Source organism: Neoarius graeffei, chromosome 28 (assembly GCF_027579695.1).
Source record: "Neoarius graeffei isolate fNeoGra1 chromosome 28, fNeoGra1.pri, whole genome shotgun sequence".
Classification (NCBI taxonomy): Eukaryota; Metazoa; Chordata; class Actinopteri; order Siluriformes; family Ariidae; genus Neoarius; species Neoarius graeffei.
Window position 1 is genome coordinate 13,185,733 of NC_083596.1, and position 25,056 is coordinate 13,210,788.

Below are 25,056 nucleotides of genomic sequence, written 5' to 3' on the forward strand. Positions count from 1 at the left end.
TGTTTATGACGAGTAGCATGTGTCATAAGGCACAGCGGTAAAAGATTTCATGATGTACATGACTCATCCAAGGGCATTGAAGGGGTTAAGTTAACATTCCATTGGTAATAGTATGATTGAAAATACAATTTCCTTATATGAATCAAATGCTTGCTTTCTTATACTCTCCTAAATTATGTGCATAGGTCTTCCAGTTCCATGTTTGACTTAAGGTTATTCTGTTTTTCTCATGTTTTCCGTGAAACTGTAACTTTGGCTAATTATTATTTTTTTAAACATTGCCCTTGACCATAGCTTTTTCCCTTTTCCTTCAATCATGAAAATAATGACACTGATGGATTCCCCATACCCCAAAACCCATAAAATGAGGTGTTGCACATACTTCTGTAACGACTGGTTCAAAAATTGATATTTTCAATATGGCTACCGGCAGCTATCGCCATCTTGGATTGGTAATTTTCGGCCTGTTCGCCCCAGATAGCGATTTTGGCACACATCCCAAGTTGTTCCTTGGGTTCAAATTAGCCTAGAACAGTTGAGTTATCCTCTCCTAAATTATGTGCATACATATCTACGCCAAGTCCTCTACTATTCACAATCAATGGTGAAACAAACAAAAACAAATTTTTATAAAGTTCATAATTTAATAGAGTTTGACATAGAGCAAAATCCTGTTAGCTCAATCACTTTTCTATCAGATGAATACTGTACAAACACATCCTCACTCCCACGTTTGAGTGTCAACTAAAAGTTTCATCTTGTACAATCTCTATCATGTATGTACTGGAGAACCTTTTAAAAGCAAAGAGAGCCTGGAACAGAGAAACCCAACTTAAGAAAGGATTGACTGCACTAGAACAGGTTTCACTCAGATGTACAGGAAAGCTTTACATTCAGATTCCTTTACCTAAAATTATTTACTACATTAGTTAACGTCATCACAGATTCAAATCTGATTGGTCTGACATTAAATCTAACCAGCATCATGTGTCATTCATGAACCAGTTCATTGTAATAAATGAATTCGAATTGCTGAGGAATAAAAAACACTGTTATTGGTTATGGAGAGTTACTGTATATTGAGTTATCAGTTTAACTACTACACCATGCCCCGAAAGTGTTCTATTCCCTCCGTAATACACCATCATACACCTGCATTCACTGCTTTATTCAATCCATGACTTAAAAAAAAAAAAAATCCACAGAAATCATCATAAATTACAGTATCCTAAAGTTCTCTATGACTGACTATTGAAACTACTTTGTCAGTAAACAACTCCAACCGTTCATTACTGGTTCACTTTTTTTTTTAATTAAAGGCTTTAATTTTACTCATCAATGATGGTTTTTAATGCAGGTGTTTGTTAGTAGTTTTGGTTCGTTAAAAAAAAAAAAAATCAACATCAATGAACTGCATACCAGTGTCATTTTTTTGTTTTGTTAACCAACATGTTAACTAATATCAGATCAGAGAACCTTAATGTAAAGCGTGATCAGGTATACATACAAAATTCAAAAAGCAAAACCCCAATGACCTTCAGTTTAAAGACCAGGGGTGGGTTTCCCAAAAGCCTCTTAACGCTAAGAGCATCTTAACGCGGAGAGACAGTGTTCAGTGTGCTGCTCGCTCTCCCATTTAACGATCTTTGTGCTACGGTGCTTTTCGGAAACCCATCCCAATTCTGTGGATCGTATTTGGATTAAAATTGGAATCCGAAAACACTTTACAGAATAAACCGTATATTTAGGAAAATATAGATTGAACACCTTGACAGATTGGACAACGCTTAACCAGGTTAGTTAGTCAGATCGTGGCTCTGTGCCATTGTAACCCACACATCCTTCAAAAATACGGTATGAACCATATTAAAGGATTTCACACGTACACACACACACAGCAATGTCTCATCCATTTCTTTCCATTTGGAGCTGCAATGCACAGCTTTGGTATCCAATACCATGGAATTCAATGCAAATGCTTCAATTCGAATCCAATTATACAGATTAGACATACTGCTTTCTCAGAATGCTCTCTCCTTCCTACCGAAAGTACTGTACACACACACACAATTACAGTACTGCATTCACACAGACATGAACACACTGCAAAGTGTTAAATATGGTCTAATATTCAGAGTTCCTTCCAGATGTTAAGTCTTTTTCTTTTGCAAGTGGTCAGATTAAGGAGGAGACTTTAACAGGAAGAAAAGTGACTGGATCATCATCCTCCTCCTCCCCACAATGATGACAGGCATTTACATGTTGGTCCCGGCCCTCAGGAGAGTCCCACCACACTTCCTGCTTGCTTTCTTCTACAGGAGCTGTACGCTGTTCACATGTTGCCCACTCTGATATTAGGGTTGAGCATGGGGTTCAGGTTGGGGTCTTCGTCAGCAGAAGCCCGGCCCAGCTTGGCCATGATGATGATGAGGGTGAAGAAGCCGAGCACTCCCAGGATTAGGAGCATGAAGATTCTCTGCTTTAGTGTGAATGTCCTTCTCTTCGGGCCCAAGCGGTTCCTGGCAGGAACAACAACAAAACTATAAACAAGTGTTGCCAGGCAAAACAAACCTCGTCTGGTAGCACTTACAATGAATATCAAGGAAGATATCGCAAAGAAATGATTCTGACCTTTTTGGTGACTGTGTGTGAACATACTTGGCCAATAAACATGGCTCTGAGTCTCCGCTGCTCTCAGCCAATCCGAACACACCGTACTGCGCGATTGTTACACTCTTACAGCATGATGACATAGTAGCTACCGCCTCGATATGACGCAGTAGCCACAAAGACCTTGACCAGATGACCCCCAAGATATTGGTGGTTCTATTTGAGACCAATGCCCATCTATCCTGAAAGTTTCATTAAGATTGGTCCAGCCCGTTTCCCGTAACATCATTAACAAAAAAACAAACCCGACCGAAAACAATACCTCGCCCCCTGGTGAACTCCGTCCCGGGCGAAGTAATAATAACACACAGAAAGAGGTGGCTTTAACGCAGTGTTTCTCAACCACTGGTAATGGGCTGCAAAGTGCCATCTTGTGGGCCGTGATACCACCCCCCCAAGTTGAAGCTAATATGATACAATTGCTGGGTTGCATCCAACGTCACATCCGCCTCATTAAGCTATATACACTACAGTTCGCGATGGGTTATTGATGAAAATGAGGCATTTTGGTAGTGATATATACGGTACGTGAGCTAAAAGTTGTGGTGAACACTAGACTGTCATGCCTTTGCGCACTCGAGTCTGGCGCAGCCCGAGCGGCTCGGGACCCGGTCATTATGGGAAACACCTGATACTGATTCGAGCGCTATCAGCACGCACAGATACAGAAGCTGTTTTCACAGAGGCTTATCATTATCACGGTCACGTTTGTTTCTAGCCATGTTTAGAACACCGTTTAAATACTCTGCTTTATGATTTTGCTTTGCTTCCGTTTTTGTAAATAACCACTCTTTCTGCGCTTAGATCCATCTACCGCCATCTATCTTGTGTCCTGATCGGCACATCTTGAACCCAGCCACATATAAAAACTTGTACGCCTTCATGCTCTTCCAGGTTTTCATCTGGGTGTCCGTGTAGAACGATGTCCGCAGTGCCGGGTAGTTTGAGATGTCAGGGAACTCGGCAGATGGATAATTTTCCAACTCGTAGGAAAAATCCTTCCTTGTTAGCATGTAAGGATCTAATCCCATTGAGTGGTTTCTGTATCCACGTCTTTTGAGTGTACATCTTAGTTTTAATAATTTGTTTGTTTGCTGAACACAAACATGGCGATAAGTTCTTGTGTTAATGGACCAGACTCCACTTTTGGATCATTAATCCCTTTTGACTGAGAATGCCCTGCATGCATGGTTTTATATTGGCTTCTAGCACATCCGTACAGTTTTAAATACAATACCTACAATTAAAAGAGTTTGTTTTTATTGCATTTATTTAATTCCTGGGCTCCCATCTGTAACAGGGAGTGATGTTGCATCCCATTAATACACTATGATAGATTATTCGATTCTAATAGAACAGATGAGCCAAAATAATTGGGGATCTTTTTTTTTTTTTTAAATGGGCCCCGATTCGTTAAAAGTATAAACAAGTGGGCCTTAAAGCAGAAAAGGTTGAGAACCCCTGCTTTAATGGACACTATACCAAAACAAACTACATTTTTTTAAAAAATGTAAGCATTGAGATATCTGACGTAAATGTATTTCCTCACATCCAGAGACAGATGTTTCAAGGAGGAGTTTGAATACTGGGAAAACCTGCTCCTGAAGACGGAAGAAAGTTTCAGAGGGCTAAACCCGCCTCAGGATGAATACTTGGGAGTTACACCATCAGTGATGTTAACTCTAATTAGACAAAAATCCCAGATCTGCTAATCTTTATGCAATTTTGTATAAAGGCTTGACGATTTAAAACCATACATCATTATCGCTTGAAAATACATCAAGTCTTTTCTCCCCAATCCAAATTAATGTGGAATAATTGACACGGGTGTTTTGAACACCCTAATACTATCCCAAATTAAAATCCTGCCCCTCCTCCCATCTCATTATCTGTGGTTAAAAATTCTTCCAGTATATAATTAACAGTTGTTCCACAAAATTGAGTCGAATGTGTGCTGATAGCGCCGAGTTGGCTAGAAGCCATATACATGTACGACGAGATTGAGTGGAATAAATGTTTTATTCTATCCACATTCACTGGATTTTGAGAAACCGAGCATTTTTTTTTTTTTGCAAATTTGATAAATAAACTTTATACAAAACGCCTGACAAAATCATTTCTGCTTAGAATGTAAACAAACCGGTGAAATAACAGTAGCAACTTTTGAAAAATGCTACAATAATAATAATAATAATAATAATAATTTCTTGAAAGAAAAAAATACATTAATTGATACACTCTTACTATCAAATACTTTCATTCCATATTTTGTTCCTTTTTTTTTGGTATTTTTCAGGGTTGTGTGTTCGAGGAGGGTTTTTATTCCGTCCTCGGTTGGATCAGCAACACGCTCCGCCATTTTGTTTTTCTCTACTCATGGTACATGAGGTGATATCTTAGTAGTAGAGTAGCCAATCAGAGCGTGCATTTGCTCATATCCAGTGAATGTGGATAAAATATCTATTATTATACCTTACACTATCAAAGTCCCTTCCCACGCCATGTTGTCACATAGGGCGGCGCCGATCTCAGTTTCCGTAGCCCTCGGCCTCTCGCCTATTACATAGCTAGCTGGTTCTCTGGTAACCGCAAGAGTTTGACTCCCCACTCGCATCTGTATTGCAGCGTGCCTTGCCAGATGGCAGTAGGTACCATTTTTATGATGGTCTTTGGTATGACCCGACCGTGAGTAGAACTCACGATCTCCTGATCGAGAGGCGGACACACTAACCGCTAGGCCAACTCATGGTATACCTTACACTATACTACATAATATTTACAGGAGAAGAGACATGAGCTTAATTTTATATACATTTGCACTTTAGGAAGGGATATAAAAATCTAATTAAAAAACAAACTATTCAATATAATGGGCATGAAATTAAAGGGGATTTCTGTATTGTGTGCTGGAAATTAAAGCTCGAGTAAGTAACGGTGGGAAAACCAGCAAGAGTAAGCTAGATTTTTGAAAGTATCCAACTGAAAATTCCCACCCCTTTCCCTTCAAAATACATGAACGCGCACTGCCTGACTACCGCTGGAGGACGAGTCCACGAGAGAAAGCAGTGGGGGGGAGGAGCGTAGCGCTTCATTGTCATATCCAACGACCTCATGTCTCGTTCACATATAAGAAAACACCTAACATTATCATAAAATCAATGTAAACAAAGAACATGGCTATTGTTAGTACTCACAGCTGTCGACTAGCTCACTAGCTTTAGCAGTATGTCAGCAATATGTCTGCCTAGGCTCCTGGGAAACTCCGCTCACACACAATGAGTGCATGGGTAGAGTGTACGCACGCACGCATACCAATCTTTTCACAGCCCTGCGACTGCCACAGATGACAGGTTTTTTTTGTCAGAGCATTTGATTTATTTTCACTGCTGTCGGGATGCAAAGAGAGTTTCAGGAAATATAACAAAAACTGCTTTGAAGAAAATGACCTACCCTACTTTTAATGATTTACGCATTTGGACCTCATTTATCAAGCGGAATATCGACAAAATTATTTTTAACAAGAGTGCTCCGAGAGCACAATATCCCCCGCTGGCAAATATATCTATGCTATAAGTGCTTAATACACCCTCATGACATTGTCAAAGTACTAGTTTGGTAGTCAACGGCCATAACTCTTGTAAAACGCGACGGAATTGAACGAAACTGCAATATGTGTATTACTGACATATACAGGGTTTCCCCAGGTTTGACCGCCATAAATTTAAGACTTTAAGACCTTTTTTTTTTTTTAAAGATTTTTTTTGGGCTTTTTTCACCTTTATTAGATAGGACAGTGTAGAGACAGGACAGGAAATGAGTGGGAGAGAGAGACGGGGAGGGATCGGGAAATGACCTCGGGTTGGAATCGAACCCTGGTCCCCGGATTTATGTGCCTTAGCCACCTGAGCCACGACGCCCCCAGACTTTAAGACCTTTTTAAGACCACTTAAATGAGAATTAAGATCTACATCGCACCCATTATGCGGTCATAGAACACCAGATCAAATTCCCAATAATGACAAATGTTTCAAGTAAAAATACTTTTATAATAAAAGTTATATACTTAAGTCATTATGTGCATTGCTTGTCAAATCTTCACATTCAAGACAAGCAAGACCGAATTTTGTTGTGCAAGACGTTTTGTTTTTTCCACAGGAGAATGTTGTAGCGACTTCCGAGTCTGGGAACGCAGCCTTAAAGAGTTCGCTTATGCCCTCATTCGAGCTGTACGAGTGGTGTTCCGTAATTGTTTTTAAAATCCGGAGCACCTCTGCCCGAAGTGTCGGGGTTCCACCCATCATGCCACTGCTCGGCCCTTGTGTTGTTGCTAGCCTTGCCGATGATGTCTGGCTTGGCTGATGCTGCTGACGTTCGACAGTGGTGCTAGTGCCAACTCCAGGTGCATTCGGAGATTGAACCGTGCAGAACTGAGCGATGGGCTGGTGGCGGTGGAGGGCAGATACAATGTGCTTTGAGCTCTTCATGCGAGACTCTAAAGCGAAATGACCTATAGTGGACAACTTGAAGGTCTTTCGACAAACACAGCATCTTGCTTCAACGTCGCTTCCAGGAACCTCCCTCACCCAATCACGATATCTTTCATCTGAAAGCCACTGCTGATTAAAATGACACTTCCCCATGCTGCGATTCACGGAGTCTCCTCTCCACCACGCACTCCAACGATTGCGCCGGCGCGAAAATGCATCAATATTGTTTCTTTCTTTGCGCATACTCCAAGAAATTCACTGATGTTACTAGGGCTGTAACGATACACCCAACTCACGATTCGAATCGTATCGCGATTTTTGACCCATGATTTGATACGCCCACGATTTTTTAAAAAATTTTTTTTAAAGTAGTAAATTTGACTTCTTAACATTTACTTACTTACATTAACTATTTAATAACAAATAATTCAGACCACTGCAGAGAATGAGTAATATGTATGCAAAAATGAACAAATGTATATCCAAAGATTGTTTTATTTCTCAAAATAATACTGTTGAGCCGGAAGCTCTGTTTTTTTCGGTTCTGAAAAAGTCATTTTTCCAAATCGTGTAAATCCGTTAAGATTTTTTTTTTTGGGGGGGTGGCTCTCTCACTGTCTCACTCTTATAGGGCCAATGATTTTCTGTGATCGCGGAAAACAGATGGAAATTACGGAATTTTTATAGTGAAACATTGCTCGCGTGTCAAAATGTAACTGCCGCAGAAGGCTTCCGCCCAAGCAGACATGCCTTCAGTGTTGCCAGATATTGCTAACGTTTTCCACCCCAAAATATGTTCAAAACCAGCCAAAAAGCACCAAAACCTGCCCAATCTGGCAACACTGCATGCCTTTCCGGTCAAGTGATTGTGATTGGCTTGTGGCACACCTAGCCAGCCAATGAGCTGCTTGTTTACAGATTCGCTCCCCGCGTCGCAACCAGAATGGCGACCGCTTAAAAGAAATGAATGCTCTGCCAGTGGCGAGTGTGGACGTTGCGTGACTCGCAGAAGATTGTCGCAGGTCGGCGAAAAAACGACTTACTAATAGATATAAAAAATAAAAGTAATTTAAGTAAGTTTAAAATGTAATTTAAATAAAAAGTAAAGTATTCATAAATTGAAGTTTGGAAGCGCCTCTGTTTTTGGGCTGAGGAGAAGTTTGAAAGGGTGTACCGCGATTCTGCCTTCTTGTATCGCGATACGGATCGTGGCTCTGCGTATCGCGATTTCGATTTCGATACGCATATCGTTACAGCCCTAGATGTTACTCAAAACCCACGTTTTCACATTGTAGAATAGTATGAGTAAATTTAAGACCTTTGTTTAAAAAATTAAGACTTGGGCAAAGCAATTTAAGATTTTTTAAGGCCTTAATTTTGGAATATTAAATTTAAGACTTTTAAGACCCCGCGGCTACCATGATATAACAAAGAATCTTGTCAAGTTTCGTGAAATTCCTCCAAAAATCGTGAGAGGAATTGATTTCAGAAGGCGAGTACCCTTCCCGGGATGGACAGACATCACCAAGACATAATCCTCTTTCGGGCCTTTCGGCCAGCGGGGGATAAAAATTTGTGGGAGAATTTACACAAGAAATTTGGCATTCGTTTAAAAAAAATTAGAATCTTATGAGAGCTGCTGAGATTCTGATATTTTTTACGCAACTTTCTGAAATGATGGTGTGAGTTTCTGTATACAATATGACCGCATGCCCAGCCATCACCGTGTGAAATTAAGAACGTACTGTAGGTATAAATACAAACAAACACGCAGTTACAGAGTTAAAAAGCAAAGCTAAGCTGAAGTGGGAGGAAACTCACTTTAGGATCTGTGCAAACCAGCTGAGCGCTGGCCTCCGCCGGTACTTATCATCATCGAAGTCGATCTGAGTGACCGAAGTGTGGCCTGAGCCTCGTGTGTCGTACACCTTTCTAGGTGAAGAAGCTGAGAGAGATTTAAAAAAAAAAAAAAAAAAGGGGGGGCAAAAACACCACACTTCAGTAAGTAGCAATAAAGTTCACAAAATGGTTAGAATGATACAAACAGCACTTTACACAAGCATGCTAGAAGCTTGATATACAGCGCCCTCCACAATTATTGGCACCCCTCGTTAAGATATGTTCTTAGGCTTCTAATAAATTATATATATATATATATATATATATATATATAGGACAACAATGCAGAAAAAAAAAGATCCAACCTTTAATTCAAGTGCATTTATTCAGTGGGGGGGAAAAATCCCACATTAAGAAATAATTCTTTTACATGAAATCATGTGTGCCACAATTATTGGCACCCCTGATGTTAATACTTTGTACAACTCCCTTTTGCCAACAAGACAGCGCTTAATATTCTCCTATAACATTTCACAAGATGGGAGAATACAGAGAGAGAGAGGGATATTCGACCATTCCTCTTTGCACAATCTCTCTAAATCATCCAGAGTCCTGGGTCCTCCTGGGTCCAGTGCACTCTCCTCTTCAGCTCACCCCACAGGTTTTCAATTGGGTTGAGGTCTGGGGACTGAGATGGCCATGGGAGGAGCTTGATTTTGTGTCTGGTGAACCATTTTTGTGTAGATTTGGCCACATGTTTAGGGTCATTATCTTGCTGAAAGACCCAGTGACGACCCATCTTCAGCTTTCGGGCAGAGGCCACCAGATTTTGATTTAAAATGTCCTGGTATTTCAAAGAGTTCATGATGCCATGCACCCTAACAAGGTTCCCGGGGCCTTTGGAAGAGAAACAGGCCCACAGCATCACCGATCCTCCCCCATGCTTCACAGTGGGCATGAGGTGCTTTTCCGCATACTCATCTTTTGTGATGCATTAGAGCATTTGTTGCCCAAAAGCTCTATCTTGGTCTCATCTGACCAAAGCACACGGTCCCAGTTGAAGTCCCAGTACCGCTTAGCGAACTCCAGACGTTTACATTTATGCTTGTAAGTGAGAAAAGGCTTTTTCCGTGCATGCCTCCCAAACATCTTGTTGGCATGTAGATAGCCTGATGGTTGCTATGGAGACTTTGTGACCCCAAGATGCTACTCTTTGATGCAATTCTCTAACAGTGAGCTTTGGAGAACTTTTTACTTCTCTTACCATCCTCCTCACTGTGCGTGGTGGCAAGATAAACTTGCATCCTCGTCCAGACTTGTTTGCCACTGTTCCAGTTGTTTTAAACTTCTTGATGATTCCTCTGACTGTAGCTATGGGTAGGTGTAGGCGAGCAGCTATTTTCTTGTATCCATTGCCTGACTTATGAAGGTCGACACACATCTGCCTTACTTGAATGGTGTGTACTCGTCTTTCCCATGTTGAAGAGTGGATAAGAGAAATAGGTCTCTGTGTCACATCGTATTTATACCCCAGGGAAACAGGATGTGATGAATTACTAATTAAACGTTCCTAGATACTCTGATCAACTTTATAAACTACAGTAGAAATGACAGAAATGCCTCAATTACATTTATTTTCTAGAAATTATGGATGCCAATAATTGTGGAACAGGTGATTTTATGAAAAATAATTATTTCTTAGTCATTTTTTTTTTAATTCACTTGAGTTAAGGGTTACATTTTTCTACAATTTTCAGTGTGAGATTATGCTTCTGCAATAAAATTTTTTTTTTATTTTAAGGCTTTTAACACGTCTTAACCAGGGGTGCCAATAATTGTGGAGGGCGCTGTATACTCTGAAGTCTACTTTCTCCACTGTCCGAACTGAACTTTTAGCACCAGCAACATGGAACAGTTCTGTCGTCGCTCCAGTGACTCATCGCTGAAACTCCATCTCATACCATTTCCAATAGGGAAACCAGTAGGAACTGGAACGTCCACTTCGACAAACAGTTGTGAAATATGATCACGCAGAGACAATTTCTGATTCAATCATGCTCAATTGATATGACTCATTATTACGGAGAGAAGTACACACAGTGTCAATAACAAAGAACGAAGGATGAGTGTATATTGTGGCGATGGAAAACTGAAATCCAGCACGCACTCTCGATCAAATACAAAAACAAAGAGCTCTGTGATGATGATTAGATAAGTCAGTGATGTTTCAATCATAATAATAATAATAATAATAATAATAATAATAATAATAATTTTATTGTGCCTACACAAAAAGCTATCATACTGGATGTCATGCTTTTGTGTCCTGGTCCAAAATTTCAGCATTTTTAGTCTTTCAGCCAAAAACAAACCACCTTTTTTTTTTTATTTTTGGCAGCAAATGTTTTAGTATTATTACAAGATTGTGAAATATTTGTCATCAAGAAAACGTTTTACCAAAAAATCATAAGTTTAACTAAAATTTTATAATATAAAAATATAGAAATAAATTCTCCCCTTTTAGTTATGCCGTCATAGTTAGTTGCCGGAGTCCCTGCTTGTACTCGGTGCAATATGTATACTGTTCCTACTTATTCAGGTGACGCTGGGCGTACCTAACAACCTGTTTTTTCTCCCCCTCCCCTCCAAACCTGTCCCTCTGAGTTACATGTCGGTCCTGAGATCGAGATGCTGACTTCTTCTGCTCCTCGGACCTGCCTGATCCATCCTGATGCCCTATGTCTGGTCGGAATCTCATCATATCGCTCCTGTAGACGACGGCCCCATACGGACAGTTGAAAGTCACACTTGGAAGACGCTCTGGACTCTTACAGTAATGCTTTTATGGCTGACGACTACAGTTAACTTGTTAACTTTAGGACTGCGGTTGTCATTGCACGCAAGTTTCCATCAGTGAAGAGTTATAACATCAACTAAACTGACTTCATGTTCAAACTGTTAATGTAAGAGTCATGTTGTCTGTTGTTGCCCAAATGAGGATGGGTTCCCTTTTGAGTCTGGTTCCTCTCGAGGTTTCTTCCTCATGTATTCTGAGGGAGTTTTTCCTTGCCACCGTCGCCACAGGCTTGCTCATTGGGGATAGATTAGGGATAAAATTAGCTCATCTTTAAAGTCATTAAAATTCTGTAAAGCTGCTTTGCGACAATGTCTATTGTTAAAAGCGCTATAGAAATAAACTTGACTTGAGACACACACGTACCGGTACAGTACTGTGCAAAAATCTATTTTTTTTCCCCATACAAACTTTGTTATAGATTTCTATTTTACGACTTTGACATTGAGTCAGTACAAAAACGTTTTAGAGTTCCAAACGTTCGTGTTTTTTCCAGCACAAAATTAAATGTTAGAGAAAAAAAAAAAAAGTTTGTATCTGAGCAGCGTATTACATAAGAGCGCACTTTTCAGATTAAAAAAGAAAACATAATGAAGGCTACTGGGTTTGGGGGGAAAAATTAAGAAGCGAGTGCGACATTAAAAGTGTCCAGAAGAACTGGGGCTGGTTCTGTAAGATGCTCAGTAAAACCTAAAAATCATTTCTGCATAAAACTGCACTCATTGGACCTGAGACTATGATTTATTATTATTTTTTTTTTTTTTAAAGTAAAGGGTCGTCTCAGACCAAATACTGACTTTGTTTCCTTTATTATGGCTTACTTCTGTTTATAGTATTTTTTTTTTTAAATGTTGAAACATTTTTCATTATATTTAAGTCATTTCTTTACATGTGCCTAAAGGCCAATTTATGCTGACAACGCAGTCCTCGCAGATAGCGTCTGCGTAGCCCCCCCACCTTCGCAGACGCTCTGCGCGCACCTCCCAAAAATTGTGACCACCGCAGACAGCCTCGCAGACAGCGTCGCAGACAAGAGGGCTCCGATTGGTCCACTCTACATCCGCTGTACACGCACTTCCGCTTCCCTACTTTCCTGGTTTGGTTTGTTTTCACTACTGCCATTTTTAAAAACACGAGCCAAGATGGAGCAGCACGAAGAGCGGTTGATCGAGGAAGTGAGGAAGTACATACATCTATACGACTCCAGTTCTAGTCATTATAAGTAACCGGAGGATAAACACTCCACTAACCACACCCACCAACTACTCCTAGCGATTTCGCAACTTCGCGCCCCCTTGCGTTGTGGCGGTGAATAACATCGCGCACGCCTATTACTCCCCGCTCAACGATAAATTACAACTGTCTGCGAAAAGCTATCTGCGAAAGCCTTGTCGCAAGAGCATGCAGAGGCCTTAAGACTTTCCTGTTAAGCAAAATGAGCTTAAAATGTCCAGTTGCCCATCTTACGGTCATTAACATTAAACACGGAGCATTGCATACCTTTGCTGATGACCATCGTGTCCGGTGCAGTGGCTGTGATCATGCTGATGACGGAATGCTCCTGTACCTCCAGTCCTCCGTTATTGTGTACACTGTGGCTGTGCCCCAAGTCCTGATGGGAACATGCTGGAGTGACTGTTGGCTCTAGGGCATAGGAGTGCGATGGGGCAGAAACAGACGATTCAGCAGAAGGAGCTGGGGATCAGAGGAACAAGACGTTAATATACAGTCCAAACAAAAAGAGTGAAGGAGGAGGTAAGCTGAAACTTCAGTCTACGATAATCAGTTTTTTAGTGGAGCTCCTGCACGGAGCCCCATAGGCACAGAGTGTGGATCCATAAAGAAACCCATTGAGCTGTTTTCTGATGGTTTCGGTCCTGTGCGTGCGTGCCTGCCTGCCACCACAGGAAACCCAACAGCCGAGTAGTGAGGAACCCCATCGAGTTGTTTTCTGATGAGTTAATTCTGTCTCAACATACTGCATTACGTGCGTTATTCATTTTGATAACCGTGCGATAAGGACCTGAGACCTTCGTGCAAAACGTGCACACTTCTTTAAAAAAAGTTGATCTTTTACGAACAAACTATAACTCTAGAAAAGTCTTTAACGGTCTTTCTGGTTTCATAACACAGTTTCTTAATATTAGTATGTTGATAATGCCGATGGGCGGCACGGTGGTGTAGTGGTTAGCGCTGTCGCCTCACAGCAAGAAGGTCCTGGGTTCGAGCCCCGGGGCCGGCGAGGGCCTTTCTGTGTGGAGTTTGCATGTTCTCCCCGTGTCCGCGTGGGTTTCCTCCGGGTGCTCCGGTTTCCCCCACAGTCCAAAGACATGCAGGTTAGGTTAACTGGTGACTTTAAATTGACCGTAGGTGTGAATGTGAGTGTGAATGGTTGTCTGTGTCTATGTGTCAGCCCTGTGATGACCTGGCGACTTGTCCAGGGTGTACCCCGCCTTTCGCCCGTAGTCAGCTGGGATAGGCTCCAGCTTGCCTGCGACCCTGTAGAAGGATAAAGCGGCTAGAGATAATGAGATGAGAATGTTTTAAATATTTCCTCAATTGCACTTTTTTTTTTTAAAGGAGAACTGAAGTCATTTTTAAAATTGCTTTATTTCTTAATTAACGTGTTATTCAACTACGTTTTCAGTTTTAGTAACCTTATATCGTGACTCGTATTGGCAACTAATTGCAATTAAATATTATACTTATCAGCCTATTCGGTTTTTAGCCATGTTGAATTTAGTCCGTTTGGTCCACGGCAGGCGTCGCTTATCCGCGCGATCTTCATGAGACTTCGAAACATGAAGCGTCAGCGCCACCATTTTGAAAACTGTTTACACAGCGGCCAGATCGCCATATCATTCCAATTTAGATTAATTTTGAGATTTTTAATCTTCATCAGTGATAGAGATTATTCCATATGACTTCGAACCAACGTAGAGTAGAGAAGAGTTGGAAAGACGACAGGATAAGGACTAGTCTGTCGCGCTGGTATTTACATCATTACTGTCGCACGTGCCAGATCAGGCGTCAGGTGGGGTTTTAAAATAAATACAGGCATTTATTTTTTTCGCGGCCCGGTTTCCATCAAATCCTGCACTCTGATTGGCTAGTGAGCGAGTCCGTATCCTACGGTACGGACCCCAGTTATGGACCCCAGTTACGGACCCCTGGAGACTCGCTCGTTCACAACAACTTAGTAGAATTTTTTGTTAAAATTTCTTTTTATAAGATTTATTTATAAGATGATAAAAAAATCTTGTAAATTTTTGCCAGCATTTCTCAGGAGAATATCATTAATTTTACAGCATGGATAGCGATAACGACAGTGTTCACAGTGAAAGCGAGTTTTACTACCCTGAGGAAGAAGAAATAAAAGAAAACATTTCAGGAGAAAGCTTAAAAACCTCTAACTGTTGCTAATGCCGAGTAAAAACATGGCTGAATCCTGAATGACTCCTATTTGTATAAACAGGGGACTACATAGGCGGCAAAATGTAGTTTTTTTTCCTGCCATGGAAGTGCACTTGTATACCGAGGAGGAAGCCATTTGCATTACAGCCGTGAATGAGGATTCAAAATGGCGGCTCGGCTCAGTTTTCCCTTTCGGGCGCTCTCGTTTTCTGTTAGAATTTGGTAAAGAAAAAAATACAAATATTATTTACCAGCTTAAGGTCAGTCTGTATGGTAAATACCTACTTTCAAGACCTCGGTCATGGCATTTCACGATACGGACCTCCCAGCTGGTAAACAACATGTATTTTTGTGATAAATACATATTATACTGAGCGCATTTCCCACAGAATCCTCACTAAGGTTTCGGACAGCATTACAAAATGGCGTCCCCACTATCTGTTCTGTTCATTCCCGTAACTGCATTGCGGTCGTAGGGAGGCATGAGAGATGCCGACATAGTCACTCATCTCTCATGTCTTTTCTCTGGGCTTGGATTGCTCGGTGGCACCTATCTCCTCTCCAAGCATGTCCCCACCATATAGCGCCCTATATAGTGAGTAGGGAGCGATTTCGGACACAGGGAAAACTTCCAGCTTGATTACGTCAGCATTCGAAGGACGGTGTGTGTGTCTTCTGACAACGTTGGCAGATGTTGGTCACTCTGATTTCCGCTGTACGTTTTACTTTCGTCCTACGAAGTCTCGCACAGGTCTCCGCGAATCTCGTTTACGGCCGTTGCTTTGACGTATGGACTGACATATTACAGAGCATATTTCAAACACTCATAACTTGCTCTAGCAGTGACAAAATAGCCGTCAGAAATGAATTCCTACATTTTATAAAATGAGAGAAATAGAATTTTGATTAAAAAAAAAATTGCCTTCAGTTCTTCTTTAACAAAACCTCTATCGTCTTTTCAAACTCAAAGCTCTAATCCTCGGAGCTACACGCGCTGCATTATCCCGGGTAGCGTATTCATTGTATTATATTTTGCTTTCAATATGATATTTTATATAACAGTAAAGAAATAAAACAAAAGAGGCTGGCTAGGATATAAGAAAATTCTACAACCCAGAAACAGATGGGAGCTCCGCTTTTATGCACTTCCTAAAACTATATATTAGGTCTGTTTATCATTTTTATGAAGGCGCAGTCTGGACTCACCATCAAAGGTCCAGTCTGTATAATCAGTCACATCGTGTGTGGTGCTTTCTTCGACCTCAGGCTGGCCTTCGACCTGAAAATAAGAAAAACTCATTTAAACCCCACAGTCAGGAGGAACAGAAACGTCTTGCGTTTAAGTTAATAATAAATGATCATTTACACACTTCGAATACTTACGTTTATCCTGACCAGAGTTTACCGTTACACTTAAACAATATCATTAAACTCCAGTCTACTTTCCCCCCCCACACACGTTTGCTATAAATATGCCTCGCAGCTCACCCGTGGAACTGATGACTCACCAGTGGAAGGCCCAATCCTGCTCGTGCCCAGTTCACTGAGGACAGCTGAATTCTCAGCATGTCGGCTACAGGGCTGGCGAGGTTGGCAGGAGGAAAAACAGGCCCCTGGCATGTCGGACACTGATAACCTGCCGGCGCCGTGTACAGGGGCAGGCGTGATGCCAGTTCATTCAGACAGGACCAGTGGAACAGATCTGAGATGGAAGGAAAAGGGTCAGCCATCTGACACAAAAGTCTAGCCATCATTTTAAACAGCTTTCTTTAGATTTCTATTTCACGGCCCAGTCACGTATCAGATAAAATCACTCTGAGCAATATTAGATGACTACTAAACAACGTTCCCACTGTGTGCTTGACAGGGAACATAAAAGTGAAAATAAGTGGAGTGGGTAGTAAACAGAGAATAAAAGATGGCAGCAAGGACAATCCCCCAAAACACGATGCCATATTTCCATTAATACAGTTTGTATCGTGCATATTATTTATAAGAGGGAGAAGATAAAATGGGTCATTGTACAGGAATTCTACATTTGTATTACTGTCAAATCAGCATAGATGATTATGGGACAGCGGAACGAAATCTAAACAAATCTAAAACTTTAAGGGTCTTTGCTTGTCCCGAGGTTGTCCAAAGTTTCAAAAAATAAAAAAAATAATAAACCCACACTACAGCAGAGAGCTCCCTGGGCAATGAAAATTGCTTGTTCTCACAAATACTGCTGTAGAAAATGAATTAAACAAACAAACAAAGGCAGTAAAAAAAGGATACATGATAAACATACTCTAGTCATATTTACCGGTACATGAGTTGAAGGATTGTGCATTTTAAAGTAACAGCAGTGTTTTCCCCAGAAAAAAATTAAAGCCCTAAATTCTGGCATGATAATACACAGACAACGGAGCGAAAGCGAGTGCTCTCAGGTGCATTTTCAGGGTCTCCGAGAGGTTTTAGATCCATGATTATAGGATAGATTTTACCAGTGTTTCAATGATTTCTGACCTAAATAGTATCAATGTATACACATTTGAAATTTAGGGGTGGCACGGTGGTGTAGTGGTTAGCGCTGTCGCCTCACAGCAAGAAGGTCCGGGTTCGAGCCCCATGGCCGGCGAGGGCCTTTCTGTGTGGAGTTTGCATGTTCTCCCCGTGTCCACGTGGGTTTCCTCCGGGTGCTCCGGTTTCCCCCACAGTCCAAAGACATGCAGGTTAGGTTAACTGGTGACTCTAAATTGACCGTAGGTGTGAATGTGAGTGTGAATGGTTGTCTGTGTCTATGTGTCAGCCCTGTGATGACCTGGCGACTTGTCCAGGGTGTACCCTGCCTTTCGCCCGTAGTCAGCTGGGATAGGCTCCAGCTTGCCTGCGACCCTGTAGAAGGATAAAGCGGCTAGAGATAATGAGATGAGATGAGATGAGCATATTCTGGATCAATTTCGTTTTGTTACCTCCGCCAAGGAGGTTATGTTTTCGGTAGCGTTGGTTTGTTTGTTTGTCTGTTAGCAACATTACGGAAAAAGTAATGAACGGATTGCTCTGAAATTTGTCAGGTGTGTGACTGGGCACAAGTAACAATCCATTAAATTCTGGCGGTGATCCGGATCACCTTCTGGATCCCAGATTTTTTTAAAGGATTCTTGGCGGAGGTCTGTGCTCTCCGAGTGCTTTTCTAGTTTTTTTTTTTATATGAAACTATGTCCCTTTACACACTCATCCAGAAGGGTCATTTTGCACAAGGCCATCTGTCTACAGCAGAAAAAAATAAAATAAAACACGTCTGGAAAAATCCCAAGGGAGTCTGGAGCCAGATTCGTGACGTTACCTGCGTAAGCGCCAGCAGGCTGCGAGAGCTTTGCATGGTTTCAGTGCACAGCCTGTGTAGACCAAGCGCTCCCATTTCTCTCTCATTGTCCGGTCTTTTGGAAAACGATGAGTACTAATCCCATCAAGATTGGTGTTGCTACACCCTCCTACGATACATCTGTTAACCATTTTAATAATTACGCGATAACGTTGAAGAAATTTGCAGAAAACCACCAGGTCGTTTTCTCATAAACAAGCCAGCGCTGACATAGGATTCAGAAGGAGGCGTCCCACACGCGACGTCACGAAAATCAACGTTTGCCGGGAAATTCAAATGCCAAGTTTTTTCAGAGGCGGACCAATTCGCCTCAAATGGCTTGATTTCAACTGAATTTTTCTGGTCTTGCGCAAGGTAAAAAAATTGCACAAAATGTGACAGATATTTTACCAAAGTTTAATATAAAATAGGAGAATTACATTGATCTTGCTCCTGAATTTACCCGTGATATGCACTTTAAAGTTCAACATGCAAGTTAAACTGTTTTGTTATAGATTACTTAGGTATATGATAGATTGAAAATCTACGGGGATCCCTCAATTACCTATGATCAAGTAGTGTTGTAACAAAAATGTGCATGAAAATATGAACAGTGGTTTGCTCCGTCTTATGCAGTCCAATGAAGAGAATCGATCATCATGACCTCCTGTTGATCACAAAGGGATCTGAACCCAAGAACTGCCACCTTGTAATGATTTAGAATGTTTCTGATGCAATTACCATAATATATAACTAAGATACACTGAAAAGAAAAGTAAGGCAACTGCATATTATAAAGTTTTAATTTTAAGTGCCAAAATTTAAACATATTTAAAAGGAAAAGAAAACTTAATTCATACATTTAAGTTTGGAGAAAGATTACGTACTTATCAACACATTCTCTTCGTGAATGTGTTTATAAGTGTCAAATGTAGTATAATTTCAAATAATAATGATAAGCGTATTTGGCAGTGTGAGGTCACTGTGAGCCTTTAACAAAAGAATAATCCGGAGCCGTCTTTTGTTAAATGGATCCCAGTGACATCACACTGCCAAAAATGCTTATGATTATTATTTGAAATTATGCTACATTTGACACATTTGGACAACTTCACTTCGTGAGTGTGTTTATAAGTACATCATCTCCTTTAAAGCCTTGGCTTTTGCTCGGCCCAATGTTGGGCAACCCTCTCATAGTCCATCTCGCTGTCATCCATGCTGATGTGGATCAAATTGTCCAGCGAGTGCTTTTTGAGCCAGTCGCTGTGATCAAAATTGACGACGTTTTCGTTGTCATGACAGTTGTCTGGTTTTATGCGCCATCGCTCACGTGGGTTTGCTGACGTTTAGTCAACCAATCTTTGATCGAAGCCATAATGATAATAGACTAGGTCAAACTTGTGTGATTAAAATCAGTCGGCTTTGTCCGTCTGGTGCGGGACAACATCGGCAGCCAATCAGATCGCTTATCATGAATCGGAAAATTCCGGGATGTCTGACGTTTTCTTTCGATATTTTTATTGGACGGTTTGAACACGTGATCTTGACACAGCCAACAGATTACAGTTTGTTTACATCATACCACGCGGACATATTACTTTGACAGAATCAACACAAACGCTGGAAAAAAAAGACCGCTTGTTTAACACAAATATCAATCAATATGTAAATGGATCTGTTATTTGCTCTCCTACGTACAGTTAGGTCCATAAATATTTGGACAGAGAACATTTTTCTAATTTTGGTTCTGTACATTACCACAATGAATTTTGAACAAAACAGTTCAGATGCAGTTGAAGTTCAGACTTTCAGCTTTAATTCAGTGGGTTGAACAAAATGATTGCATAAAAATGTGAGGAACTAAAGCATTTTTTAAAACACAAGCCCTTCATTTCAGGGGCTCAAAAGTAATTGGACAAATTAAATAATTGTAAATAAAATGTTCATTTCTAATACTTGGTTGAAAACCCTTTGTTGGCAATGACTGCCTGAAGTCTTGAACTCATGGACATCACCAGACGCTGTGTTTCCTCCTTTTTAATGCTCTGCCAGGCCTTTACTGCAGCGGTTTTCAGTTGCTGTTTGTTTGTGGGCCCTTCTGTCTGAAGTTTAGTCTTTAACAAGTGAAATGCATGCTCAATTGGGTTGAGATCAGGTGACTGACTTGGCCATTCAAGAATATTCCACTTCTTTGCTTTAATAAACTCCTGGGTTGCTTTGGCTTTATGTTTTGGGTCATTGTCCATCTGTATTATGAAACGCCGACCAATCAGTTTGGCTGGATTTGAGCACACAGTATGTCTCTGAATACCTCAGAATTCATCCGGCTGCTTCTGTCCTGTGTCACATCATCAATAAGCACTAGTGACCCAGTGCCACTGGCAGCCATGCATGCCCAAGCCATCACACTGCCTCCGCTGTGTTTTACAGATGATGTGGTATGCTTTGGATCATGAGCTGTACCACGCCTTCGCCATACTTTTTTCTTTCCATCATTCTGGTAGAGGTTGATCTTGGTTTCATCTGTCCAAAGAATGTTCTTCCAGAACTGTGCTGACTTTTTTAGATGTTTTTTTTATCAAAGTCCAATCTAGCCTTTTTATTCTTGAGGCTTATGAGTGGCTTGCACCGTGCACTGAACCCTCTGTATTTACTTTCATGCAGTCTTCTCTTTATGGTAGATTTGGATATTGATACGCCTACCTCCTGGAGAGTGTTGTTCACTTGGTTGGCTGTTGTGAAGGGGTTTCTCTTCATTCTGCGATCATCCACCACTGTTGTCTTCTGTGGGTGTCCAGGTCTTTTTGCATTGATGAGCTCACCAGTGCTTTCTTTCTTTCTTTCTCAGGATGTACCAAACTGTAATATTGTAGCAATTTCTCGGATGGGTTTTTTTTCTGTTTTCGCAGCTTAAGGATGGCTTGTTTCACCTGCATGGAGAGCTCCTTTGACTGCATGTTTTCTTCACAGCAAAATCTTCCAAATGCAAGCACCACACCTTAAATCAACTCCAGGCCTTTTATCTGCTTAATTGAGAATGACATAACGAAGGAATTTCCCACACCTGCCCATGAAATAGCCTTTGAGTCAATTGTCCAGTTACTTTTGGTCCCTTTAAAAACAGGGTGGCACATGTTAAGGAGCTGAAACTCCTAAACCCTTCATCCAATTTTAATGTGGATACCCTCAAATAAAAGCTGAAAGTCTGGACTTTATGTCCATTATATAACTACAGCTTGAATATGTTTCAGTAAACAGGTAAAAAAACAAAATTTGTGTCAGTGTCCAAATATATATGGACCTAACTGTATGTATCTAGTTATGAAATTTAACGTATCGGTATAAATCTAAGAGCATTGGATTTTAACTAAAGCGACTAAGCGTATCGGCAGGCAGAGCAAGCGTATATGCTAGAATGCTTTGGGGAAAACCATGAACAGGAAGTTAGGAACCCTGTATATACAAAGAATCCCATGAACAATTTTTCTAAGCCCATCCCGAACAGGAAAGTTTATGACTAGGGCTGTCGAAGTTAATGCGATAATAATGCAAATTCTTTTTACCGCCACTATTTTCTTGACACGTGATTAATGCATGCACGTTCTGTACCCCTCCCCCGTAGTTTGGGAAATCAGGAAGTGACATCGTACAAGCAAGCGATGTAGCGAGTAGTTGGTCGGCGTAAGTCATGAAAAAGTGCATTTACGTACAGAATCAACTTATATTGTCGCATTCTGAGTGCTTCCATAAAATGTATGCATTTTTATATGCTTTTGATGGTCCAGAGGGGAGAAAAGATGACGTGTGAAGGTCCAGGTGTGTTTCTAAGCACGCAAGCTGCACACTGGAATGAGGGAGTTTGTTTCATTCTGAGAAATTTGTGAATTTTTATTTTATATATATATATATATATATATATATATATATATATATATATATATATATATATGATTCCACGCTTATGGGTACTGAAATGGGGACATGAACTTATTCACCTAAAACCATTTCTTTTTTTACCATCAGGTCACAAAACATGTAATCTTTAATGAATGATATGTTAAAAGATAACTTTAATTTTCTGAGATGTAATAAAAACATATTTATATGCCAAAGTCAAGCCTATGAGTTCCAAAATGATGTCTGTTACATTACTTCTGTTACGATTGTCCATCTCGCGTCTGTTACAAATTAATTACAATCTAGCTCTATACCATGTTAATCTTATTGAAAGAATGTGTATGTTTATTCTACTACACGTTTATTAATTATATTTGCTAAAACATCACCTTCCTATGTTTCAAAAAGTAATTCTACATTGTTAAAATTGAGAATCTATATGTCCACAACACTTCTGTTACGTTCTGACTTTGGCATATAAATATGTTTTTATTACATCTCAGAAAATTAAAGTTATCTTTTAACATATCATTCATTAAAGATTACATGTTTTGTGACCTGATGGTAAAAAAAAGAAACGGTTTTAGGTGAATTTTTAAAAATAAGTTCATGTCCCCATTTCAGTACCCATAAGCGTGGAATCACTCATATATATGGTTTATAAATGCAGTTTTTGCTCATGAATGTTCTGTGAGTAAATGCATTTAACTGGAAAACATCTTTATGAGCTGTGTGGTTTAACAAATGTATTTATTTGCGTTTCATATTTTTATTTTCCTTATTTAAAAAAAGACAGCCACTACTGTTGTCCAGAGTCCAAATCACAGAGTTTGTTTAGTTTATTTTATTGCATAGTTTGGAGTTTAGTACAGAACTAGAGGGAAATACTAGATTGTTTTGTTCACACTGAATTGTGCGAAACCCTCAAAATAATAAAGTTAATGCTGCTTTATTTTTTAAATGCAGTGAGGGAATAAAATAGCCACAAAATTATTTTTGCTGTGTCCAGCCTTAACCTTCCTGACCTGGTCATATACTGTCTCATCTCATTATCTCTAGCCGCTTTATCCTGTTCTACAGGGTCGCAGGCGAGCTGGAGCCTATCCTAGCTGACTACGGGCGAAAGGCGGGGTACACCCTGGACAAGTCGCCAGGTCATCACAGGGCTGACACATAGACACAGACAACCATTCACATTCACACCTACGGTCAATTTAGAGTCACCAGTTAACCTAACCTGCATGTCTTTGGACTGTGGGGGAAACCGGAGCACCCGGAGGAAACCCACACGGACACGGGGAGAACATGCAAACTCCGCACAGAAAGGCCCTCGCTGGCCACGGGGCTCGAACCCGGACCTTCTTGCTGTGAGGCGACAGCGCTAACCACTACACCACCGTGCCGCCCTGTGTATTTTATATTATAGTTATTCCAAAAATGACTCACCATAGCACACTAATCTCACAGTGTCCTGGGAATTCAGAGGCTGATTGCACAGACTGCAGTTAGGATTGTAATCACTGTCCTGGAGCCACTGCAGGTAGGATTGCACAATACACTGCACAAGATAGAAGAAACAGTCAATACAAAAGAGCTGCTTTGTAGTTCATACGTGATTTGAGAAGAACTGCTGGAAACATCTAGTGGAAATTACATGACCAACCTTGCTGTGATTGGACACCAGGCAATGTTCACACACATTGACACGATGCTCGAAGCAGAACAAGTTCGTCACCTTCCTCTTCGGACACTTACACAGACCCATGGTCTGCCTGTCAAACTGCGCATCAACAACACACCCATGTTGCCAAAACAAACAATTAAACGTTCAGTGTTTTAAGATGACTTTAGAATAAACAGAAAATCTCTATCAATCCCCAAACAAACCTGCTGTTAAATAATATACTTATAAACAACCTCACGTGATGTGGAGATAATACATTAGCTAGCAGAGCTAATAGCTAATGTATTAGCTACTAGCTAGCAATATTTAAAGTACACAATTTCACAAAGTATAATAAAACTTTTCTTACTTACAGAATCACCACAAGTCAGTCTTCTCTCTATTGCGTAAAGTGTTTCTTCCAGCCTAGTTATTTAGCTTCATGTTTGAGCAACATTTTCTTCCGGAAAGAATGACTTCTGCCACGTCTCTTCCGCTATCGTCGCATGCTGATGACGTCACACATTAACAATCACGTCAACCTTGGAAAACACCGCCCTCTGTCTAGAAAATATGTTAAAAAAAATTTTTTTAATAATAATAATAAATACACGTTATTGCTCAAGGCTTGTTGAGTCTGACTCACATTTCCTCGACATTTTTATTTGAATTAAGTTTAAAAAAAATGAAAGGAAAGGTAGACCAGTTGTTAACTGATCTACTTTTTCTTTCATTTTTTTTAAACTTAATTCAAATTAAGTTTTCATCTCATCTCATTATCTCTAGCCGGTTTATCCTGTTCTACAGGGTCGCAGGCAAGCTGGAGCCTATCCCAGCTGACTACGGGCGAAAGGCGGGGTACACCCTGGACAAGTCGCCAGGTCAT

General features: G+C 40.6%; 1 protein-coding gene across 1 annotated transcript; it reads right to left on the reverse strand.

Annotated features, from left to right (window-relative positions):
- Positions 1 to 624: 624 nt before the first annotated feature.
- Positions 625 to 24,686, reverse strand: zfpl1 (zinc finger protein-like 1). The gene is made up of 8 exons (XM_060913051.1): positions 24,545 to 24,686; positions 24,171 to 24,287; positions 23,954 to 24,065; positions 16,773 to 16,966; positions 16,471 to 16,543; positions 13,351 to 13,545; positions 8,979 to 9,102; positions 625 to 2,519 (listed from the first exon to the last, which is right to left on the reverse strand). Exons 2-8 carry the CDS (start codon positions 24,270 to 24,272, stop codon positions 2,333 to 2,335), a joined length of 987 nt encoding a protein of 328 aa, XP_060769034.1. The 5' UTR covers positions 24,273 to 24,287; positions 24,545 to 24,686; the 3' UTR covers positions 625 to 2,332.
- Between the last annotated feature and the right edge of the window lie 370 nt (positions 24,687 to 25,056).